The sequence below is a fragment of the Euprymna scolopes genome, chromosome 30 (assembly GCF_053919585.1).
Source record: "Euprymna scolopes isolate OS-2025 chromosome 30, ASM5391958v1, whole genome shotgun sequence".
Lineage (NCBI taxonomy): Eukaryota > Metazoa > Mollusca > Cephalopoda > Sepiida > Sepiolidae > Euprymna > Euprymna scolopes.
This window is the reverse complement of record NC_136511.1, coordinates 90,304,967-90,326,796: the sequence shown is the minus strand read 5'-3', so window position 1 is coordinate 90,326,796 and position 21,830 is coordinate 90,304,967. Positions and strand designations below refer to the sequence as shown.

The 21,830-nt window shown below is 33.8% G+C and overlaps 1 protein-coding gene across 1 annotated transcript in view; it reads left to right on the top strand.

Annotated features, from left to right (window-relative positions):
• The window catches only part of LOC145254535 (uncharacterized), a 67,195-nt gene extending 45,818 nt beyond the window's left edge, over positions 1-21,377 (top strand). Inside the window, exon 2 of the mRNA XM_080113061.1 lies at positions 21,271-21,377. Within this exon, the coding sequence (XP_079969187.1) occupies positions 21,271-21,377 (107 nt within the window). The remainder of the gene's footprint in view (positions 1-21,270) is intronic.
• Positions 21,378-21,830: the final 453 nt, after the last annotated feature.

The window sequence follows — 21,830 nt, the reverse complement described above, 5'->3', positions numbered from 1 at the left end:
AGGTCCATGGTGTTTGCTGCTAATCTCTGAATTGGTTGACCATCACTATCTCAGCTGCTTCAGACTGTCGTGTATAGTCTGCATTCATCCGGGACACTGTGTGTGTTCTATGGCAGAAACTCACCCTGTGTGAATGTCGTCTCATATAAAAGTTGTAGTACATCTCCCTAGAGCTGCAATCATTGTGAAATCATTATTTCACACACCCACCAGCAAAACATGCTGTAACAATCATTCCATTTCTTGAAGATCATCTTTTAAATGATACACAATCCAACCAATCATATTCAAGAAGACAAAACTGAACAATAAATCCAAATATTTCCGCTGCTACTGAAGTAAAAATAAATACTCCCAAGAGAAGAATATTTATGTTTTAAATCTGCATCTCAAACAACTGAGCCGTGTTCAATTATTGCCCCAACCAAATTGCTAGTCAAAGATGTATAACAACTGATATAGCATCCCCAATCAAAATTAATGATTTTTTCCTTTTAAAATAGATGATAATTCCAATGGGTCGCTTTCCATCACTCGATTCAAATAAGAATGTGCCAACAATACAGGATGCGATAAGAAATTGATGTACAAGATGAGATGATGAGCTTAATAAGCCACGCCCATTTTTATCTGCTCGTTTGGCTCTTTCACCTTCTTTAATTTTCTTCTCTAAATTTCTTCCATCTCTATCTGGCGTCGGATATTTACATCGAGAAAAATGCGGTTCAAATATGCTGTATGAATTTTAAAATTTTAAAGTAAATACTGAAACAAAAGAATGTATGCAATATTTTATTTTATGCTCGAGATAAAGATATATATATATATATATATATATATATATATATATATATATATATATATATATATATATACTAGCGGGATATCCGGCATTGCCCGGGTGTTTAGAGGTGTGTGTGCTGTTAAATAAAAAGAAAACGGGGGGGGGGGTAGGATCGAACCCGAAGCCCTGAGGCAAAGTTTGAAAATAAAATCGGCCACCCAGAATAAGTTACTGAAAGATGTTTGAATTTATTTAAGTAAGAACCAAATTGACAGGTGCGCGCACAGAAGTCGTAGAGCAATAGCTATTCAGCAAATGAGGTCAATGACAAGGTTTGTTTGTTATAAGCGAAGTAAAAAAGAAAACAATGTTAAAACTTAAGCGGGGGGGGGGGCAATCAAAAAGCAAACACAAAAAAAATCTAACGTAAGGCAAACGAACAATGTTAAATGTAAAAATCGAAAAAAACAACAACAAAAAAAAGAAACAGAAAAACGAACACGTGAAAAATCGCTTAAATAAACCTGTTTCGATATTAAAATTTAAAAAATCGATGGGTACCCGGGTGTTTTTGAGTGTGTGGTCGGGGGTGGATAAGCGAAGTAAAAAAATAAACAGAAAAACGAACGTTACTTGAAAAATGGCTTAAATAACACTGGTTCAATATTTAAATTTAAAAAATCGAAAAAAAAAAAAGAAGACATCTCACACCACGATTTGAACCCAAAACGTTTAGATAACAAACCAATGCGCTAACCAACTGAGCTAATGCGACGTACATGAAATTTAGTCAGTTTTTCAACTATTTAAAGTAAATCAAGTCATGACGTCATCTGACGCATGCGTAGAACCGGTTGTCGTCACGAGAGGACGATTTTTGTTGACTCACCCCTGTCGAAAATTGTCGATTTCGGGGTGAAAAAATTAACGTTTTTGGCCAATTTTTCGATATTTTTCGAGTGAAGGATGGAGCTTCGATATGATACAGAGTTTGTGAATTTTCGTTGTGTCTGTCGAAAGTTTTTAGCGGACACACAGACACACATACAAACATACAGACATACATGATGATTGTAACGTCTTGTCAGACGAGTGCCACTCCCTCAGACATTTAAAATCCATGAGCCCAAATGTCTGAGGGAGTATCTATACAAATATGATGTTACAGAGTCTTAGCTTTGTACGACAGCTAAGTCTCTCTCTCGGTTCAAAATGTTGAGATCCAGCAACAAGCAAGAGCAAGATAGCCAGCAACAAATTGAACTGCAGATCAGCTTAATGCGGGTACTGGTCTTCCGCTTTATGGTTTTTTAAATCAGAGATTTGCTTCTCCTAAAAAGGTTGCCTTCACCACGGCTTACGGAGCCCTCTCTACTCCAATACACATATGCACACACACAAATATACACGGTGCTAGTTGGCCGTTGACCCAGAAAAAGAGTTCATTCGCCCTTTGGAAGGTCTTGTTTTTAATCCTTCAGGGAGACTAGCCGCCCTCCTCACCAAACAAGTCTGGTGGAGGAACCAGTTTAGTCGCCGGTGGCCCGACCATGAGGCAGGTAGTACTGGGTTACATGGTACCAGTAGCATATGACATGACCTGACATACATACATACACACATTTTCGCTTTTATATATATATATATATATATATATATATATATATATATATATATATATATAGATAGACTAGTGGGGCTACCCGGTGTTGCTCGGGGCCATATAAACAATGAGAAAATTGAATTTGGTTTTGTAATATATTTGTTATTCTCATGGGAGAGGAATTTTGTATGTTTATGTATTATTTGTTATTTCGAACAAAAGAATATTTTACCTACATAAGACAGGTATTACACATATGAAATAATTGTATCTTACCTAGAGTAGGTCATTTATAGCATGTATATGAAAAGACGGGTAATATACAACACCTTTATCTCATCAAATCCCAAGCGATGCCAGGCATTTTACTAATATATATTCTCACCTATTTCATTCAATCCTGGGCAACGCTGGGTATTTTGCTAGTATATATCTCAATCAATCTCATTAAATCCTGGGTGACGCAAGGTATTCTGTTAGGATATATTTCAATCAATCTAATTCAATCAAAGGAAACGCCAAGTATTCTGCTAGTATATATTTGCATCTATCTCATTACATCCCAGCTGACCATGTATTCTGCTTGCATACATTTGCATGTATCTCATTGAATCAAGGGTGACTCCTGGTAATCTGTAAGTATATATGTGTGCGTATTTCGTTGAATCCCATAATTCTTGGATTGTTACAAATTTCGACAATTTTACCCACATTATCGCTCACCTGTCTAAAATAATAACTTTAAGACATTGTCTTGGCTGGTTTTTCATTACAAACACATCATCCAAATAACTCACATTTCATCATTTTTTATAATTTTTGGATATGTTACTAATTTCAACAACCATGTCACATGATTTAACTTACATTATCGCCGCCACTCTTACTAAAATAAAAACTTTGATGTATAGGCTATGGTATGTTACTAATTTTGACAATCACTTTTCATGAGTAAATTCACATTATCGGCCCCTTCTATCAGTAAAATAATAACATTTAGACATGGTATAGCTGGTTATTTCATTTCAAACCCACCAAAGAAGTAAGTTACATAATATCATTTTTCATAATTCTTGGATATGTGACTAATTTCGACACTTATTTTTAATGAAGTAACCAAAATAATCGCGACCGCTTACTAAAATAATAACTTCCATACATTGTCTGGTCTGTCTACTTCATTACGAATACACCAATCAAATAACTCACATTTCATCATTTTTCATTATTTTTGGATATGTTGCTAATTTCAAACGTCATTTTTTCTGAGTTCAATCACATAATCCCTCTCCTCTTACTAAAATAATACATTTGATACATTTCTGGGCTGTTTATTTCATTACAAACACATCAATAAAATACCTCACATTTCATCATTTTTTATAATTCTTGGATATTATGAATTTCGACAATCAAATTTAATGAGTGCACACATCTAATCGCCCAATTCTTACTAAATTGACTGGTCTGTTTATTTCATTATAAACACACCAATCAAATAACTAAAACTTCATTTTTCATAATCCTTGGATATGTTACTAATTTCGACAATAATTTTTCATGAGTTAATCCACATTATCGCTACCTCCTATCACTAAAATAATAACTTTCAGACATTGCATGGCTGTTTTTTTTTTCATTACAAACACACCTATCAAGTTACTTACATTTGATCATTTTTCATAATTCTTGGATATGTTACTAATTTCGACAATTATTTTTAATGAAGTAACCCAAATAATCGCCCCTCCCTCTTTAACCGACACGATCCCCTTCCTCTTACAAAAATAACAACTTTGATACATCTTCTAGCCTGTTTATTTCATTATGAACACACCAATCAAATAACTCACATTTAATCATTTTTCATAATTCTTGGATATGTTACTAATTTCGACAATCATTGTTCATGATTTAACCCACATAATCGACCCCCTCTTACTAAAATGCTAACTTTGAGACAATATCTGGTCTGTTTATTTCATTATAAACACACCAATCAAATAAATTACATTTAATAACTTTTCATAATTCTTGGATATGTTACTAATTTCGACAATCGTTTTCCATGATTTAACCCACATAATCCCCTCTCCTCTTGCTAAAATAATAACTTTGAGACATTGTCTCTGGTTATTTCATGATAAACACATCAATCAAATAACTCACATTTTATCATTTTTCATAATTCTTGGATATATTACTAATTTCGACAATCATTTTCCATGATTTAACACACATAATCGCCCCTCTCTTACTAAAATAACAACCATGCGATATTGTCTAGGGTGTCTATTTCATTACAAACATACACATCAAATGACTAACATTTCATCATATTACATAATTCTTGGATATGTTACTAATTTCAAGAATCATGTTTCATGAGTTAACCCACATAATCCCCTTCCTCTTACTAAAATAATACATTTGAGACATTGTCTGTGCTGGTAATTTCATTACAAACACACCAATCACATAACTCACAGTTCATCCCTTTTCACTTTTCTTGGATATGTTACTAATTTCTACAATCATTTTTAATGATGTAACCCACATAATCGACCGCCTCTTAATAAAATATTAACTTTAAGACTATATCTGGGCTGTTCATTTCATTATAAACACACCAATCCAATAACTTACATTTAATCACTTTTCATAATTCTTGGATATGTTACTAATTTCGACAATCGTTTTTTATAATTTAACCACATAATATACTTTCCTTTTGCTTAAATAATTACTTTGTGACATTGTCTGGCATGTTATTTCATTACAAACCCATTAAAAAATAACTCGCATTTCATCATTTTTTATAATTCTTGGATATGTTACTAATTTGGACAATAATTTTTCATGATTTTACGATATAATCGCACCATCTTCCTATATGGGGTATTCTGTTGGCACAAATATCCACCTATCTGATCTGATCCCAGGTATTCTGCTAGGAAATATCCCATCTATTACATCCAATCCCAGGCAATGTCGGGTATTTTTCTAGTACATATATCCACCTTTCTTATACAATCCCCGGCAACGCTGGGTATTATGCTAGTACAAATATCCAGCTATGAAGCCATATCCAAGAACGTTCACTGGCATAATATTACATTGATTGCTTATTAATCTAATGGTATTCGACAATGAGGCTACATCCAAGGGAGGTCACTTGCATATTACAACAATGATTGTATATTAATCTAATGGTATTTGAAAATGAAACTACATCCAAGGGAGGCCACTTGCGTAATCTAATGGTAGTCGACAATGAAGTTACATCAAAGGGAGGTCACTCGCATGTTATAACAAAATTGTATATTAATCTAAATGAATTCAACAATGAAGCTACATCCAAGGGAGGTCACTCGCATATTATAACAATGATTGTATATTAATCTAATGAAATCCGACAATGAAGCTACACGCAAAGGAGGTCACTCGCATATTATAATAATGATTCTATATTATTCTAAAGATATTCAACAATGAAGCTACATCCAACGGAGGTAACCTGCATATTATAACAATGATTGCATATTAATCTAATGGTATTCGACAATGAAGCTACATTCAAGCGAGGTCACTTGCATATTATGAGAATGATTGGATATTAATCTAATGGTATTCCACAACGAAGCTACATCCAAGGGAGGTCACTTACATATAATGACAATGATTGTATATTATTCTAATGGTATTCAACAATGAAGCTACAACCAACGGAGGTCACTTACATATTATGACAATGATTGTATATTAATTTAATGGAATTCGACAATGAGGCTACACCCAAGGGAGGTCACTTGCATATTATAACATTGATTGTATCTAATGGAATTCGACAATGAAGCTAAACCAAAGGGAGGTCACTTGAATATTATAATGATTGTATATTATTCTAATAAAATTTGGCAATGTAACTACATCAAAGAGAGGTAACATACATATCATAACAATTATTTTATATTAATCTAATCGTTTTCGTCAATGAAGCTACATCCAAAGGAGGTCACTTACATATTATGACAATGATTGTATATTAATCCAATGGTATTCCACAACGAAGCTACATCCAAGGGAAGTCACTTACATATTATGACAATGATTGTATATTAATCTAATGAAATTCCACAATGAAGCTACATCCAAGGGAGGTCACTCACATATTATAACAATGATTGTATATTATTCTAAAGGTAGTCAACAATGAAGCTACATCAAAGGGAGGTCACTTACATATAATGGCAATAAATGTATATTACTCTAATGGTATTCGAGAATGAAACTACATCCAAGGGAGATGACTTGCATATTATGACAATAATCATATATTAATATAATGGATATCTTGAATGAAGCTACACTCAATGGAGGTCACTTGCATATTATACCAATTATCGTGTATTAGTCTTATGGTATACAACAATGATGCTACATTCAAGAGAGGTCACTTGCATGTTATGACAATGATTGTATATCAATCTAATGGAATTCGACAATGATGCTACATCCAAGGGAGGTCATTTCCATATAATAACAATGATTGTATATTAATCTAAATGAATTCGACAATGAAGCTACACCCAAGGGAGATCACTTGCATATTATAACAATGATTGTATATTAATTTAATGGAATTATACAATGAAGCTACACTCAAGGAAGGTCACTTGCAGATTGTAACAATGATTGTATATTAATCTAATGGAATCTGATAATGAAGCTACATCCAAGGGAGGTCACTTACATATTGTAACATATATACTGCGCAAGCACCTTCTAAATTTTTCAAATAGGACATACTGCACAAGCACCTTCTAAATTGTCAAATGGGACCTATACTGCACAAGCACCTTCAAAATTGTCAAATCGGCCTGTAATGCACAAGCACCTTAAAAATTGTCAAATGGGACCTATACTGCACAAGCACCTTCAAAATTGTTGAATCAGACCTATACTTCACCTATGTCATACAATCCCAGGCGACGCTTGGTATTCTGCTAGTACACATCCACCTATGTAATACAATCCCGGGCGACGCCAGCTGTTCTGCTAGTGCATATACACCTACTTTATCCAATCCTGGGCTATGCCGGGTATTTTGCTAGTACAGATATCCACCCATGTAATCTATCTCGGGCGACGCTGGGCATTTGGCTAGTACATATATCAACCAATCTTTTCCAATCCCAGTGTGTTCTGCTAGGAAATAAATTTTATCCAATCCCAGACCATGCCGGGTAATCAGCTAGTATATATGTCGTGCTAGTGCTATGTCATACAATTCAGGGCGACGCTGGGTATTTTGCTCGTACATATACACCAATTTTATCCAAATTTTTTTTACTTGGTCTTTTGGCTTAGATCAAAGTGTAGTATCTGTTCTTAGAAATAAAGCGGTTTCATATTTCGCCCCCATTCCCCCTAACTCATATTATGCCTGCCACCTTCCTCCCTCTAAATAGAATTAGTTAATATAAGAAAAATATATAACACGCGTCTTTTTTTTTTTACTTGGTCTTTAAATCTCGTTTCCTGTCTAGACATCTCTCTCTCCCTCTCTCCCTCTCTCTCTCTCTCTCTCTCTCTCTGTTTGTGTGTGTGTCTCTCTCTCCCTCTCTTTCTCTCTCTCACTTCGTCTTCCTTACTCTAAAGAGTGTTACTAAAAAAGAAAATGACGTCTTGCTTTGTTTTTTTTTGTAAAAACATCGATTGTTAATATTTTTGTAAGCGTATTTTTTTTTACTTCACATTTTTGGCTTGTTATTTTTCGTTTAACTATCGTATCTAACTATTTTTAAACATGCTAATAACTTTGTGTAACGTTTTCCTAACGTGAAATTTTTGTATTTTGATGTGTATGATAGTCGTCTTTTTACCAATAACAAAAGTCTCTATTCAATGTTTTCATATACATATCGCCATTACAGCTTGCTTACGTCAAGGTCATGTGACATGACTCAGCGTTTATTAAATTACGTATAAATATCGTTAAAATGTCACTTTTCTTGACCCCCCCCCCGTAGAAAAAGAGTCAGCTAAGTAACTTAGATTGGACCTTTCGGGCCCAAAATTCGATATTTGTCGTCCAGAGGGTGGGGTTTTCATATGGGACCAAATTTGTGAATTTTTGTTCTGTCTGTCAAAAGTTTTTAGCAGACATACAAACATACATACATACATTTTCGCTTATATATATATATATATATATATATATATATATATATATATATATATATATATATATATATATATAGATAACTACTTCATTTACTCACATAAAATTAATATATGAAAGTATAAATTTATGTGTAAACTTTAAGTATTTACTTCAAAAGTGCTCAATACATAGGTAGAGTTAGTTAATAAGTTATAAAATATATATGGCGATTAAGCTAAACTGAATATATATATATATATATATATATATATATATATATATATATATATATATATATATATATATATATATATACATATATATATACATACACACACCTTATTAATATAAATAAATTTTCAAACAATCTAACCTTATGGAACAAAAAAAGTAAATAATTAGCTTTGTATTTTTAATCGATCTAAATCCGTTAACAAATTACAGAAAATAAATATTAAACAAATTAGGCAATAATAATAATAATAATAATAATAATAATAATAATAATAATAATATATTATTATTATAATAATATAATATAATAATAATAATAATAATAATAATAATAATAATAATAATAATAATAATAGTTGTAGTACCATACCCATACTTTGGGGTCATTGCGCCAAGTCTGGGGTAATTGCGCCAACTAGCTAAAAGTGCTCTTTTGACAACCACGCATGTAAAGAGCACATGTTTTAGTTGGCACAATTACCCCAAAAATATGTTAGTAGTAGTAGTAGTAGTAGTAGTAGTAGTAGTACTTTCTTTGTAGAATAAATTTGTTTTCATAACACTTTAATTCATCCATTGAATAAAACATGGCTGTCAGCACAAACACACGATGTTGAGTCTTCTATGAACTCTTTCTTCTTGCAAAATTACATTGTCATGCATTTTTTCTATCTATGCAAAGGATTTCTAACTTTTTTTTAAAGAGTATATGCACTGAAAAAGACGGTATTGACATAATCATAACCGTTTGTTTCTGCATAACGAAATGGATCTGTAAAAAAATATATCGAAATTTTAACATGCTGGAGGAACTGTTTTTCATGAAAAATAAATATTTGGATCTGGGAATGAAATGGCAGAAAAAACATACTCACCATAATCTTTGGTGAAGAATAGAAATTACTTACCTAAAATGCAAAAAAGAAAAACAATAATCAATATTTATTTTAAAATTTGAAATTCAATAAATAAATTCTAGAATCTATTTCAAGCTGGATACTTTGAACATTTTTATTTATAACATTAATATAAGCTTTCGTCTTATAGCAGAACAATCCAGTTTTTTAATAATGCAATATTGTATACGATTAATTGGACACAAATTGCTATTTTACCCAGAGTTTGGTGAGGTGAATTATACGGCCATACATTTTTTAACAGTATTAGCGCATAAATTACCAAAATAGATCTGATAAGATATGACCTTTGCATAGTCAATTCAATAATTCATGATGGTATCAGTCATCATCATCATCATCATCATCATCATCATCGTCGTCATCATCATCATCATCATCATCATCATCATCGACTACCATTATTATTTTATACTTATAAATAATTCTCATATCTGTGAATCTCCTGAGAGTCATAACCAATGATTACTGGCAAGAATAGTGTTCTCCGGAATTTGAGTGACAATAAGTCCCCCCAAGTTTTGCAATGTTCTCTGATTCTTTCAAATCATTGTAAATCACATTTCTCTGGAACCTGAGTGACAACAATTCTCTTCACGATGAGGGGAGTAGGATGTTTTTCTTACATTATCATTATTATCTTTTGTATTTATGTCCGTTTGAGCATCTACTTTCTTAACTATTTTACCCTTAAGATAAATTTTTAAAGGTTTATTCTGCTTCTATTTTTTATATTTACAACATGCATTCATCAACATCAATCCTCTCATATTCTTCAACATTCAACTGGCAATCCATCTCATAAAAGCTTTCCCCAAGTGCATTTTGGTTTTGATAAGAGGTGACTCATTAATAAAAAACAAAATAATGAACAGATTTAAGATTCTGTTAAGTATTTTACCCAATAATTCGCAAAAATGTTGTCTTTTTCTCGGCGGTCAATCCATATTAACGTCTATAATGCAATCTAGATGATTGCATCAAAAGACGTGGTGCCCATCACATCAACTAAGGCATTTTTAATCAAATTATATTAACTAAAATGGGATTTTTTTTTAAAAGAGATGATTTTTTGCTGATTTTCTACTTCTTATAAAGTAGAAATAGAATTGTCAATGCCGATGTTTCATTTTGTATTGTTTTATGGCATATCAACTCTTTCGGGTTATTTAATGCTGAATCCAGGGAAAAATTATAATTCAAATTCTTTATATTTTTAAATTCATTTAGTTTTGTTTTAAAGCATATCAAATCTTTCCTGGTTATTTAATGCCGAATTCAGTAATTTTAGAAAAAGTGTTTATGCTTCAGACGACCAAGTTATAGTCTATAAGAAAGCAGTCCCTTTGTAATGTGCTTCAGAGTTTCATGGAAATTCTATTTGATAGGGAAAGAAAACAAAATTCTTTACAGTTGTGCTGAAAATATGTGTTATTGCTGTGAATAGCTTACAAGGATGAATCAAATTATATTAGGTTGACAAGAAAGTTCTTGCAAAATTTTAGATTTTGATTTTAAATAATGTATTTTCAAATACATTTTTCTTATAATACCTTTACTTTATATATCGTTTTAAAGAGCGTTTTTCCATTTAAATGACAATCATTTTAAAACAATTATGTCTTCTTTTCAGAACATTGAATGTTCATGGAAAAATGCAAATTCGCATAATTTTCTTATTTCAATTCAAGCTAGGCCAAAATACTGTTGAAACAACTTACGATATCAATGAAACCTTTGGCCTAGGAACCACTACTGAATGCACAGCACAATGGTGGTTTAAGAAATTTTGTAGCAGCGACGAGAGTTTTGAAAATGGTGAGTATAGTGCTCGGACATTGAACTTGGACAATGATCAATTAAGAGCCTTAGTTGGAGCCAATCCATGCACAACTGTTCAAGAACTTGCTTTTGAATTAGACGTAATGTATACGACGTTCCAACCATTTGAGAGAGATTGGAAAGACAAAAAAAACTTGATAAATTGGCGTCTCACAATCAAAAGAAATGCTTTTAAGTGCCATCTTTCCTTCTTTTATGCAACAAGAATGACCTGTTTCTCAACTGGGTTTTGACTTGCGATAAAAAGTGGGTTCTTTACGACAACCAGTGGCACTCAGCTTAATGGTTAGATGCCGACAAAGCTCCACGACACTTACAAAATATTATTTTTCTTTATTGAAACTAAACAAAATTTCAAACAATATTCATAAAAGTTAGAGTTTTAAACTTTGTCTCTTTCAAATTCTGACAGACTATCATCATTCTCACTAAAAAATGTTATTTCATTGTCATCAGTTTTTTTTTTTTATTATAGACTAGCAGGCTTACCCGGCGTTGCTCAGGGCCATATAAAACAATAAGAAAAATGAAGTTGGCTCTGAACATATCTGTTATTCTTAGGAAAGAGGAATTATTTTGTCCATATATCATTTGCTATCTCGAGCAAAAGAATATTTTACCTAACCTAGGACGCGAATTATACAAAGTATGCTGAAATAATTTTAACTTCCCCAGGACGGGTAATTAACAGCACGAATATTAAATAATTTTACAATTCCTAGGACGGATATATTAAATAATTTTCTTACCCTCTAACGGGTGATGTAAATATATATATATATATATGAAACAATTTAGCATACTCTGGATAGATATCGTACAATATATATGAACTAATTTCTCTTCAAACCAAGGCCATCATAATTGAAACAAAAAATGAATTCAGTGTTAGAAGATGAATCATTAGAATTTCCAAATAAATACATCAATACATTGTCTTGGTTAGTGATTAGGTAAAGCTTGTATTTTATTTTATAATAATTTTTATATATAATAATAAAATAATTTATAAAAAATTTTTAATATATTTTTTAATTGTACTAATTATGAAATTAGGTTTTTAGATTAAAATGCTTCTGCCAGACAAAAAGTAATCAATCATAAAGAATCTTTTTTCAAATTTTGTAATTTAAAGTGAATTTATCGTGTTCCTTCCTTCCCTACTGGCGGTTAAAATTTATTTCCAAACAAATTCTCACGGCCTATTTATATTGGCTAAAATCTTTTTTTTTTTTTTCTGTTTAAATGTGTTACTCATATCGCTTAAATCTTTTTTTCAGTTTTCACCCTGTACGTTATATATGGTTTTATTTACTAAAAACGATATATATATATATATATATATATATATATATATATATATATATATATATATATATATATATGAGCAAACAGTTGATGAAATATGTTAAAAAACACTTTGAAATGAGTTAAAAAACATATTTAATCTGAAAAGGAAACACTAGATAAATGGATAGTCCTTAATCCGCGGAGCTTTAACTTTTCCTGTCTGGGTCAGTTTGACTTTTGTTTCCCTTTATTTTATATTTTATATTTAACTTTATCATTTTTTTTTTCTCCTTTCTCTTCCCAGATTTTTTTTATTTATAGTTATGTCTCGGAAGTAGAGTGAAAAGCGCATCTTATTTTTCTTTTATTAATATTATTTTTTCCTTGTACACACTTTTTTGTGAATTATTCCATGGATTTCTGCATTTGGATTATTATGGACCATCTTCTTCCAATTACGGGATTTCTTTGGATTTTACTTGTGCAAATGGAAATTCTTTTAACTTTTTTGAAGTTTTACATTTGGATTTTACCGTCACTGGATTTTTTATCTTCCACCAAACTATCCATTAATGTGTAATCACCTTTTTCTTTACCATATTCCCTCTGCTTAACTTATTTTGTTTTCAAGTAAGATCTTTGACTTACTTGTTGTTTCATCAAATACTTCTGCATGCAAAATCCGATCCTGCATTTTGCTAATTCCTACCCTCTGATGAGAAGGAAAGTATTTCTTCGAAACTCCACAGATAAGGGACTATACATTTATCTAATGTTTCCTTTTCAGATTAAATATGTTTTTAACTCATTTCAAAGTGTTTTTTAACATATTTCATTAACTGTTTGCTCATATTATAAGCTCTATTTCCTATTTGGTATTATCGAGCTTTTATATTTGGCTCAGATAATTTTATAAATATTAATTCTTTAATATTTATAATTTACTTTAATTTTACCATCTTGGATCATTTTGGTAAATTCAATTGTAATTTTCATATATATATATATTTGCAAAGAAAGATAGATTCTCAATCCCCCAAAATGAAAAGTCACTCTTCACTAAGTGACCTAGCTCCTAAATCAGTTTCCCCCACCTCTACTTCCTTAAAAAATAACATCTCTATATCACAAAAACGCCATTCTCAGGGTCAGGGGAATTCGACCAACATGTTCTAGCCTCTTGTTCGAAACCAAAAATAAAAAAAGCTAAGTAAAATTTTTATCCGTTCCGCGCGAAATTAAGCAAATCTATTGTTTCCTATGTTTTATGCTTCTAAAGTTTCTATATTAATTCCTTACATTTCCAGGCATATTATCCTGATAATTCTCTCTAATATAGAATTATAACAGCTAAAAATAGTCTATTTCACTTTGCTTAAATAAGAAACCATGACCATAGCAAGAGAAGATTAGCTAAAAAATAATTTAAAAAAAAAGCTAAATTATGCTCATTTAGTTAGAAGACAGCTAAAAATAGTCTATTTCACTTTGCTTAAATAAGAAACCATGACCATAGCAAGAGAAGATTAGCTAAAAAATAATTTAAAAAAAAAGCTAAATTATGCTCATTTAGTTAGAAGACAGTAGAACTTTATTTAAGTACGATACTTAATATCTTGAAAACCATCTGGAACCCCGACGCATAACTTACCTTTCTAATATAACTGCCCAGTATAACTTGTAAATTTACTAGGCAACCCATCTACGAGTGAATGACTGTAAAGAGTCTTTTTTTTCTCTCTCGCTTCTTTTTTCTCTTTACCACATTATGTAAACCCTAGAGCAGATGAAATATGCGAGAATTACTTGGGTCGAGATTACTAGATCAACGAGCCCCAACCCCCCTATGTATATTTCTTCCTCATGAGCAAAATTTTGTATGCATTTTACCTACACTCACTATTCTAGCCCAGACTATTTTCAAAACTGATGCTAATGCATTTAGATCTAATTTTTTCAATCTTTATCCCCAAAAGCTGAAACTCGTCATCCCTTCCCCATGCGGGCAAAACATTGCTTCACTCTTACAAGTAAACTAGCGAAAAAAAAGTCTATGTAAAGCAAATTCCAGAATTCATCACAAAACTGGATTTATTTTTCCTACATTAGAAAATCGGACTCAACTATGTAATTTACTAAATATCTACAATCACTACAAACTCGCTTGTATTGAAAGTGTAGCTTTCTTGCTATCTATAGCAGAATTAGTTTGTTTGCCTTACTTTCAATTATCTTTTGTACCTGAAATATACAGTGATCTTAGATACGTCACTAAAAGTGTTTCAGAATAGATGCACAATGATTTGTGCCTGACCTAATTGACTGTCTTTAACTACGAATTCCGACGTGCCATGTACTAATAGTCTCTCTCATTATGGTACAAACACCCCCTCTTCCTTGCTACGTATATCCAATATATCCTTTACCTCCAAGACGACTGCCTTAGTCTGATCTGCATGTTAAATAAAATAAAAAGGAAGAAAAAAAAATTAACTTATTTTTTCTTTCCTTCTCTAACTAAACTTTACTTTATTATAAATTCTAATAATTAATTCTACTGTATTATGTAGGTCAATCCTCTCCTAACAACTAACAGTCCACTCTACTTCCCTCGCTGCCATCTACACTTACATTACACACGCTGTGGAGGGTGTTTCTTAGCTTCCAGCCTTTTACCTTTGCATGCTCACCGACTGGAAGTCATTATCACTAAACATCTATACATTGCTACCGTTAAAATATTCATTAGTTTATTCTTAGCCAGATAGATACTCACTAGCCATAGTCTGTACTTAGATTTACATCTATCTACATTACATAGTAATAGCTGCCTATTCCTTAGTTTTGCAATGATAAATAAAAAAACTGAACCGTTACTCTCTAATGCAAAATACAACTTCATTATTTTTAAACAAAAAGCTGAAGATATCTCCGTTAGAAGTAGAAACATACTTAAAACTTACAACCTCCATATATTTGCATCTACTGGAAATCTTCTCATATATCTATTTACTTTATTATACATATTGAACACGTCATACACGTGATACCCAGAGCCTGCGCAATAAGATTTTTAGTTAATTCTTAATATCAAACCATCCTGTAATGCGTTATCCTACTCCTAAGCCAACATAAAAATAAGGGAAAAAAAATTCTAAATTTAAAGGAAAAATATTAAACCATACACTAACTCTATCCAACAAACCTGTTGCAAATATAGCTGCTTCCACTGCATGAACTTTTACTCACCCCCTCCTCCAGTAACAATGAAATAGCAATGTGCCTTAATCACTTTGAGGAGTGAAATATATCAGTAGACATAACATTTACATACTAACCCAGTAACATTAACTACCCACGTGGGGTCGCAGAAATACCTGGATTAGGATCCAGGCGCAGGGCAAACCCTCTCGGTGCTGATGGACATGTAGATCTTTCCAGGTCATCCGTCTAGGAGAAGGAAAACTCTGAAGCTAAACCTAAGGGGAGGGAGGCCTATCCAGCCTTGGATGACAACCTTCCTAGAGCGGTGACTCAGACAAATTACCAGTCTGCAAACCTAAACTGCTTAAGGAGTAGATAGGCACTGCCTATTGCCCGGTTTCCATACTCCTTCTTTGCCTATTAGCCAGGCATAGAGGTCATATCACAGGGATTCGACAGAAACACTCAGTGGTCGATCTTGTTTCATGGCTAGAGCAATGAACGCCGTTTTCCCCTCTCCCAACATATCCCACCTCTCTAAACTGGGCGCTTGGGAGTGCATGAATGCCAAAATGCCAGTACAGGTAGATTGGGTTGACCATCGTCTGATGGATTGAGTGTACCGGATTGACAGTTCCTGGCTGCTATTCCCGACTGGTAGTACAGGTGCCCTAACTCTTTGGTAGTGCTTAGAGCGGCTGCACTATCAACAGTTGAATAATATCGGGATGTTTGCAGTGCCATGTCGCACATGAAAAAGGGACCCTGCACTCAAACCCAGTGGGCTTTCCTGAGGCCACAGTCCTAGTTGAAGAAAGGTCAGCTGATGATCTACTTGTATTGCATGTCTAGTATTTTGCATAACCACTTGTCCACACCCCTACCTAAACTGAAACTCTAAAAAAAAAAAAAAACAATGATGACAGTGCAATCTAAAATTACGTTTAAACCAGGACAAAACTCAAACAAAACCAAATTGCTTCCTCCCTTGAGGCTTGCATTTATGAATATCCGTGGGCTTAGAACTAATTTAAATGACGTTGAAGTATTTCTCCTAACAAACACCCCGGATATCTTAGCACTAACTGAGACTAACCTACATTCTTCCATCCCCTCTAACTACTTTAATATGCCCGGATATCGCCCACTCTGCCATAAGGACTCTGACAGACATATGCACGGGCTTGGAGTCTATATTCGAAATACCCTCCCCTTTACTAGAGAAACAAAACTAGAATCGGACGATCATGCCTTTATGTGCTTTAGACTAAACATGCAACACAACATAAGCTACTTTTATTTTCTCTACTGCTCTCCCTCGACCCAGGACTGTACCTAAAAAAACAAAGTCTCTGACAGCATAGATAGAGCACTTTCCCTCGACACTAGCGCACAAGTGCATGTATTTGGTGACTTCAATGTCCACCATAACAACTGGATTGGATTTTCTACTTACACAGACGCAGCTGGTAGCACAACATATAGCTTCTCTATATCTCATTCCTTATCACAGACGGTTACGTTTTCAACCCGTTTCCCTGACAAGCAAGAACAACATGCATCCCTGTTAGATCTGTTTCTGACCACAGTTCCCAATGATTGCGTTACGAATGCCCACAGCCCACTTGGAAATGCTGATCATGTAGTGATAATAGTTGAAATCGCACTAAACTCTAGAGCCAAAACGGAAGAGCCATTGCTCAAAACAATGAGATATTATAAAAAGGCTGACTGGGAAGCCATCAGGGATCTCATCAGAGACGCCCCATGGTGAAATATCTTCTCACTTCCTGTTGAACAGTGCACACATGAGACCACTGAGTGGTTCAAAACAGCAATTGAAGCACATGTTCCCATGCGGAAGTTTTATAGGAAGCTCCACTCTCCCCAATGCTTTACTTCTAGTTGTGCAGCTGCCATCGCGCAAAGGCAGCATGCGTACCGCAGATTCAACCGACATAAGTTCAGTTCAAACAGACAGAAGTATATAGAAGCCAGAAATAACTGTAAGAAAGAAATAGCGACAGCTAAGAGAGAATTTACAGAAATCATCAAAAAACACATTGAAGCACAGAAATTAGTGACTTCTGGAAAATCTACAACACTGTAGTAAATAATGGACAATCAACAATTCCCCCAATCATGAGGTTGTTTGCTCAGCAACAGAGAAGGCTAACATGCTTGCCAGTCGGTTCGCCTCCAACTCCACACTGGACCCTGCTAACCACTCCCTCCCTCTTTCCTTTGTGGACAGACGCCACACTAGACAATCTGGAAATCACCCCATCTCAGGTGCATGCCATCATAAAAAATCTTCACACTTCAAAAGCATGTGGATCTAACTGTGCTATTAAAAAAGTGCTCCGCCGAAGTAGCGCCGGTTCTGTCCAAACTTTACAACGAATGCCTTAATGAATCTTGCTTTCCTGTTTGCTGGAAAACTGCTTCTGTGGTACCAGTTTTCAAGAATCCTGACAAAAAAATTGACCCAGTAAATTACCATCCCATTAGCCTCCTCCCACTTTTCGCCAAAATATTTGAGTCCATTATTAACCAAGCTCTAGACCATCACCTCACAGATGCTAAACTTCTGACCGACCAACAATATGGATTTAGGTAAGCCTGTTCCACAGCAGACATCCTAACTGTAATCTCTGAGCGTATATACCATTCATTTGACAAAGCAGGGGAGGGTAGAGCGGTAGCTCTAGATATATCTAAGGCTTTTGACAGGATATGGCATGAGGGTCTTCTCAGGAAAATCAGATCATACGGTATCACTGGAAGAATACATAACATAATTTAATCCTTCTTAAATAAGACAAAAATCCAGGTTGTCATCAATGGTTGTACATCCAAACAATATGATATACATGCGGGAGTGTTTTAGGGGTCTATCCTTGGACCTCTATTATTCCTAATGTTCATAAATTACCTCCCTGATAAAATTGTCTGTGAGATGGGTATGTATGCTGATGACACCACTCTCTATAACCGACACGACAGGAAAACAAATGAACAGATATCTAGAGAAATGGCAAAATCACTAGAGGATGACCTCGGATCTGTAGTGGAATGAGGACAAAAATGGATGGTCACATTCAATGCTGCTAAGACTAAACTTGTCTCCTTCAATAACTGCAAGAAACCTTTTCTACCACCAATAGCAATGGCCAAAGACTCCTTATCTGAAAGTACATCTTTTAAACTCCTCTGCCTAACGTTCACAGGAAACATGAGTTGGAAAAATTATATTGAGAGCATTGCCAGAAACGCTGCGAAAAAGGTAGTCTCTCTCTACCGTGCTAGAAAGCTACTAATGCCTGAAAGTATCCTGTACCTCTACAAAGCCACCATTCGATCATGTATGGAGTATTGTTGTCATATTTGGGCTGGTGCATCTGCTACTAGTCTCTCACTCATAGACAGCATTCAAGAGAGAGTCGCCAACCTAATAGATTCTGAACTGTCATCTAAGCTTCAACCTTTGTTCCATCAACGTAATATAGCATCCCTCTGCCTGTTTTACAAGTATTTCAATGGTGAATGCTCTGATGAACTGCAAGCACTTGTGACCCCTCGACGTAAGTACCCCAGACAAACCTGACAAGCAGCAAAATCCCACCCCTTCACAGTTGAGATCCCTAAATGTAAGAGAGCCTTCTACTCCAGTAGTTTCTTCCCCAGAACCACTGGACTTTGGAATTCCCTTTAGAGTTCCTGCTTTCCCAACTGTACTGACATGCAGAAGTTCAAGTGTAACATGAACCGACATCTTGCTGCCCAACTCCCCACATAGTACCCCTGTAGCGTATGTCCCTGATAGTAGCCCCCTACAACAAAGTGGCAATGTGCCTTGTTTGGGATGAAATTGCAATAAAAAAGAAAAATTAAAAAAAAGGCAAATACGTTTTCTAATGACGTTACATACTTTTTGAAACAAAACAACACTAAATCAAACTTTGATTCTAACTAGCCAATTTTTGTATTATTTGGATTCTTCATCTTAAAATGCTTAAACTAAAATAATTTTTAAGTCGAAATGACTCCTCATGTCATAATATTTAACAAAAACACATTTTTATTGCTGACACAGAATTATTTTTTTATGCAAGATAAGCATCATGTTTACTTTGGATATCTTTGGAACTAGAGTTGGTTAGGTTTTTTTTTAATTCAACCTAATTGGCCACTAGTCTTCCTTAATTACAATGCTCTACTGTTACCTTTTTTGGGTGATAACGATCTTGGATCGTCACATCCTCACATTTTTAAGAGAAAAAAAATTATTTTACTTTAAAAAAAAAAAAAAAAATCCAGACCCCGGATTGTTTTTAATCATTTCGACTATGGAATGATTCTTCTGATGCTTAAATGAGTATTTTCTATTCTTGCATATCTGTCATCTGACATCGAGAATGCGTATCTGTCACCAGATTTTTTCCACCTTTATATGTTTCATTTATAAGGGATATTCTTGCACAATAAAAAAAACAATAATTTTACAACCAACAATTTTTATTTCTCATTCTATTCAAAAATACTAATGGGTTATGATCGCGATATATATATATATATATATATATATATATATATATATATATATATATATATCAGTGAGCGCCTTCCCAGATGTAATATATATTTCAAAATTTTCCATGGCCAATATAATCGCCAGAGTTTCCTTCTCGATAACCAAGTATTGCTTTTGATGTTTATTTAGTTTTTTGAAGAAATAACTGATTGGTCTTAAGTTTTCGTTACAATCCGTCTGAGACAGCACAGCAGCACCAACCCCATATTCACTGGCGTCAGTGTGTAGAGTGAATGGCTTATTAAAGTCTGGTGCTAATAGCACTGGTTCATTGCTTAGCAATTACTTAATTCGTTCGAATGACTTCTGACATTCCGATGTCCATGAGAATCTATTTCCATTTTTTAGAACGTTTGTCAGAGGCACCGCAATATTGGAAAAATTCTGACAGAATTTCCGATAATAGCCTTCCATAGCCAGAAATCACCTGACTTGTCCTACATTCTCTGGCTTGGAGTATTCTTTAATATTCTTCACTTTAATTTCACTCGGGCCTACACATCTGTAGCCAACTGTATTTGACCTCCGCATTTCCAGAATTTACTCTTTTCCAGATTTATTGTCAAATTTGCTTCGTTTAACTTCTTAATGATTCGCTCAATATTTTCCAAATGTTCACTCTAATTCTCATTGTAGATGAGAATATCATCGATGTAAACGCTCACGTTTGGAATTCCAGCCAAACACCTATTCATCAATCGAATGAAAGTTGCTTAGGAATTCCTCATGCCAAAATGGCATAACATTTTAATGGTATTTTCCTTCAGGCACTACAAACACGGATTAAGCTTCACTTGCTTAGTTAGTGATACCGACCAATAACCGTTTAGTAAATCATATTTGGTGATGTATTTAGCATTTCCTATCTGGTCACTGCAATATTGTATCCTAGGTATAGGATATGAATCAAATTTAGTAATTTTGTTCAATTTCCAACAGTCAATAAAGAATCTGACCGAGCTTGTCTGGCTTGTCCACCAGCACGCATGGTAATGCCATTCGCTGTGACGTTCTTCAACATATATTCAATTTCTTTCCTTATCAGTTCCTTTTTCCTAGGATTTACCCGGTATGGGTGTTGTATGACAGGCTTTTCACTTGTTAATTCCACTTGCTCAATAATCTTAGTTCGTCCCGGAATATTTGAGAACAATCCTAGAAATTTCTTCATGATATATCCTGTTTCTCTTCTGACA